Source organism: Acyrthosiphon pisum, chromosome X (assembly GCF_005508785.2).
Source record: "Acyrthosiphon pisum isolate AL4f chromosome X, pea_aphid_22Mar2018_4r6ur, whole genome shotgun sequence".
Taxonomy (NCBI): Eukaryota; Metazoa; Arthropoda; class Insecta; order Hemiptera; family Aphididae; genus Acyrthosiphon; species Acyrthosiphon pisum.
In genome coordinates, this window is record NC_042493.1 from 91617419 (window position 1) to 91621273 (window position 3855).

At 27.3% G+C, this 3855-nt stretch overlaps 1 protein-coding gene across 2 annotated transcripts; it reads left to right on the forward strand.

The window, feature by feature from the left end:
- Positions 1–7: 7 nt before the first annotated feature.
- LOC115034400 lies at positions 8–3729 on the forward strand. 2 transcript variants are annotated; one of them, XM_029491201.1, is made up of 4 exons: positions 8–367; positions 2803–3004; positions 3066–3227; positions 3580–3729. In XM_029491201.1, the coding sequence occupies exons 2-4, from the start codon at positions 2812–2814 to the stop codon at positions 3717–3719; spliced, it is 495 nt and encodes a 164-aa protein (XP_029347061.1). In that variant the 5' UTR covers positions 8–367; positions 2803–2811; the 3' UTR covers positions 3720–3729. The 2 variants fall into 2 exon arrangements, with proteins under 2 accessions (XP_029347061.1, XP_029347059.1); XM_029491199.1 differs by lacking the exon at positions 8–367 and having other exon boundaries at positions 2682–3004.
- Positions 3730–3855: the final 126 nt, after the last annotated feature.

Below are 3855 nucleotides of genomic sequence, written 5' to 3' on the forward strand. Positions count from 1 at the left end.
TCTAGAATATTCTAGATTCATATAATTATTATGTTGATATTTTATAACAACGCGTAATTTACCAATTTATAAATAGCTATACGCAGTGCGAGTGTCCCGTCGCAGGGTATCGGTAAACATATTATTATTATTAAAACACGCTTACGCGCAGCAGTCGGAACTATAATAATCAGCGCCCAGCGGACATTTCAGTATTTCACGCAATTCATATTTCACATTTCGCTTTGGAGTTTGGACATTTGGACTGCGACACTGCGTTCTCAAACGCATATTATAATATTAACGTCATAGGTATTTTATTTATTTTTTACGTATTCGCTATACGATTACGGATTAAATAAGGATTGAGTAAGCACGTAATTCTCACGTAAGTACCTATCTTTGTTTATTATTTTAAATTATAAAACATAGTAATTATACCTAGGTACTTATTATTAAATATATCTATTTATTATGCTAAGAAGAAATAAATTGAGCAAATCTACTAAACGTAGACGATTATTAGATGAAACTAATTTGATTGAACATGTTATTGAAAATGTTGATTCTGGTCCTAATTATTCAGTTGAGTTAGAGAATAATGGTGATTCATTTGAGTTGGAAAATAATGAACTGATTGATGATGAGAGTGACTATAATAATGTTGATGAAATAGTATCTAATATCAGAGTTATTCGAAATACAGAGTTAAATGTTGAAAATCTAGTTGATGATAGTGAAGAGTTTGAACATAACGATGCTAATAGTTGTACTACAGAACAATCTTTTACAAACAATTTGATTCAATGGGCGACCAAGCATAATGTGCCAAATAACACATTTGATGATTTATTAAAGATATTAAAAAGTCATAAATGTTTCGATGAGTTTCCGGTTACTAGTAGAACTTTTTATAAAACTCACACTGGAGTGACTTATGATAAACTCGTAAATGTTGAATCAGTTCCACCTGGCATTTATTACCATTTTGGTGTTAAATGTAATATTATAAAGTATTTAGATAAAGACTTTTCTGATGAAGTAATTAAATTAGTTATAGGGGTGGATGGTTTACCTTTGGCTAAAAGCTCTGGAAGTATGTTTTGGCCCATTTTAGCTTACATACGGCAGAAAAATGAATTTGTGTTTCCTATAGGTATTTATTGGGGGTATAATAAGCCAGAAGATAGTAATATGTTTATAAAATATTTTGTAGATGAGATAAAAGAGATTATAACTTATGGTATTGATGTTGAAGTTATGAATAATAATATTTTAACTGTTATTCACAAAAGTGTTATAGTAGATACATTCTGTTGCGATGCTCCTGCTCGCGCATTTTTGTTGAAAACTAAGTCCCATACTGGTTTTTTTTCATGTGGTAGATGCACCGTAAAAGGTAAATATGTATCAAGGCGTGTATGTTTTCCTGATTTACAGTTTTCCAAGAGAACCCATGAAGATTTTGTTAGAAAACTACAACGTCAATATCACATTGTAGACAGTACAACAGAAATTATAAATATTCCTCATTTTGATATTGTACAAGATTTTTCATTGGACTACATGCACCTGGTATGTTTAGGTGTAGTTAGAAAAACACTTATGTTATGGAAAGGGTCGATTGGTATAGGAAGAGGTGTGATAAATAAACAAAAATTAAATTCTCTTGCAATAAAAAAAAAATTCAGTTAGACTCATAACATTTAAAAACAGTATACCATGTGATTTTGCCCGGAAATGTAGATCATTAGACGATTTAGCCCGTTGGAAAGCAACAGAATTTAGACTATTTTTATTGTATGTTGGTGTTGTTGCAATTCATTCAATCGTTCCAAAAAAAATATACCAACATTTTCTATCTTTGAATATTGCTATGACCATTTTCCTCAGTCCAAACTTCAGCAATTTAGCAAATGTTGCTAAAATATTAATGGTGCAATTTGTTAAAGATTTTGGCATTTTATATGGTGAACATTTTATTTCGTATAATGTCCATGGTCTGATCCATTTATTTGATGACTTCAACAAATTTGGTCCTCTAGATACTATAAGTTGTTTCAAATTTGAGAACTATATGTACCAACTAAAAAAAAATGGTACGCAAAAGCGATAAACCGCTTCAGCAGGTAGTTAAAAGATATGAAGAGCGGTGTAACATATTAAATCCTGCAACAATTTCACAATTTGATGAAACTACAATATTGCAAAAATATGATATGGCGCATAATGAAGGGCCATTGATAAATGGGACTTCTTCACCCCAGTTTAAAATTTTAACTTTGGATAAAATTAAAATTAAAGTACACTCCAATGCTGATTCATATGTTGGTTTAAATATCAATTCAAAATTAACTATTATTAAAGTTGTTAATATTTGTTATAGTCACATTAAAAAAAGAAATATTTTATTAGGTAGACAGTTTGAGAAAATTGAAAGATTTTTCGAAAAACCTATAAAAAGTGATCAGATTGGTATATATAAAATAAATAACTTTTCCAAAACTATTTGTTCATATAACATTGAAGATGTTAAGACAAAATATATGGTCTTAACTGCAGAGGACTTAGATTTTGTTGTTGCTTTCCCCATAATTCATTTCAATAACTAATTAGTTATTTATTAAGAATTTATTATATTAATTTTATATTTTATAATGATCTGTAAATATATTTTTAATTCATTTTTTAATTATTTTGTCTCAGTTGTAAATAATACAATATTATTATATTGATTATTATTACATATTAGGCCTAAAAGATTAAATTATTTTTATTTTTATAATGTAAATACCCAACTAAGTAAATTTTCTACATTTACAGTTGGCTGTAATGTGGGCTGTTGTCCATTTTTCTTTTGACAACTCTGTCGAAGCAGTGCCATCATATTGGCTAAGTAAAGATAGCCGTTTATGTGCTTGGCCAAACAATGATAATTTAGCTAAAAAAATGAGAGCCAACAGAACAGCACCCAATAAATTAGAATTCACATATTATAAATGTAGAGTTATATCTAAAAATATTGGTATGTTAATTTAAAACATTGTTTTAATTTATATTATATTATAATACTTTTAATTATTTAGAATCTTTGGTTGATGCTCAGCTTAAAGCTGATAAAGCACAGTATACATCAGATGTTTCTGACTTAGATAACCGTAAAAAAAAAGATAAAAAAAAGTATTCATCGGTAAAATTTGCTCCTGAAAAAAATCAAAAAAACAATAATACTACGTTTCCAGTTTCAGGTAATAATACAGTAACTAATAATATAGTATATAAATACCCTGCAAGCATTTATAATATATACATTTCTTATTATGACTGCTTAACAATTCATTATACCTACTTCTGTAATTGCTAATCATGTATCTATGTAGTATTGTTACAGTTTCTTTCATTTTTATTCATGTTGGACATTATTAGTATTACATTTGTATGATAAATTTAAAATTATTTTATATAATATGAATTATAAACTATGGCTATTAATGATTGAAATTTGAATGCTTGTGTATTAAATACTATTAATTTATTCTTTTTTTTTTTTTTACATCTTATATTATAAATTTAATAATAAATCAATGAATTTTTTAACAGTTTCAAAGTCAAAAAACACTGATGAGTCATTAAAAAAAAACAATGATGTTTTAAATGAAATTAATGAGATTACTGAATCCCATTCATCAGAAGTCTGTAAGTCAAATTTTTTTTTGTGTCTAAATAGCAATATAATTTAATTAATTAATTTGAAAATTATGTATTACACTATATTTAATTGTATTATAAATGTATACCATTTTACAGCATCTGTGCTTGATGATTGTGACGACGATTATTTAGATAAAGATTATTTGCCTGCAGATCAGAAAAATA

What these genes read in the sequence shown, in the direction of transcription:
- LOC115034400 (XM_029491201.1), top strand. Translation starts at nt 2,812, where the DNA reads ATGTGGGCTGTTGTCCATTTTTCTTTTGACAACTCTGTCGAAGCAGTG. An exon ending in AGTTATATCTAAAAATATTG is followed by an intron (nt 3,005 to 3,065) that starts GTATGTTAATTT and finishes TTAATTATTTAG; the next exon opens with AATCTTTGGTTGATGCTCAG. An exon ending in TACTACGTTTCCAGTTTCAG is followed by an intron (nt 3,228 to 3,579) that starts GTAATAATACAG and finishes ATTTTTTAACAG; the next exon opens with TTTCAAAGTCAAAAAACACT.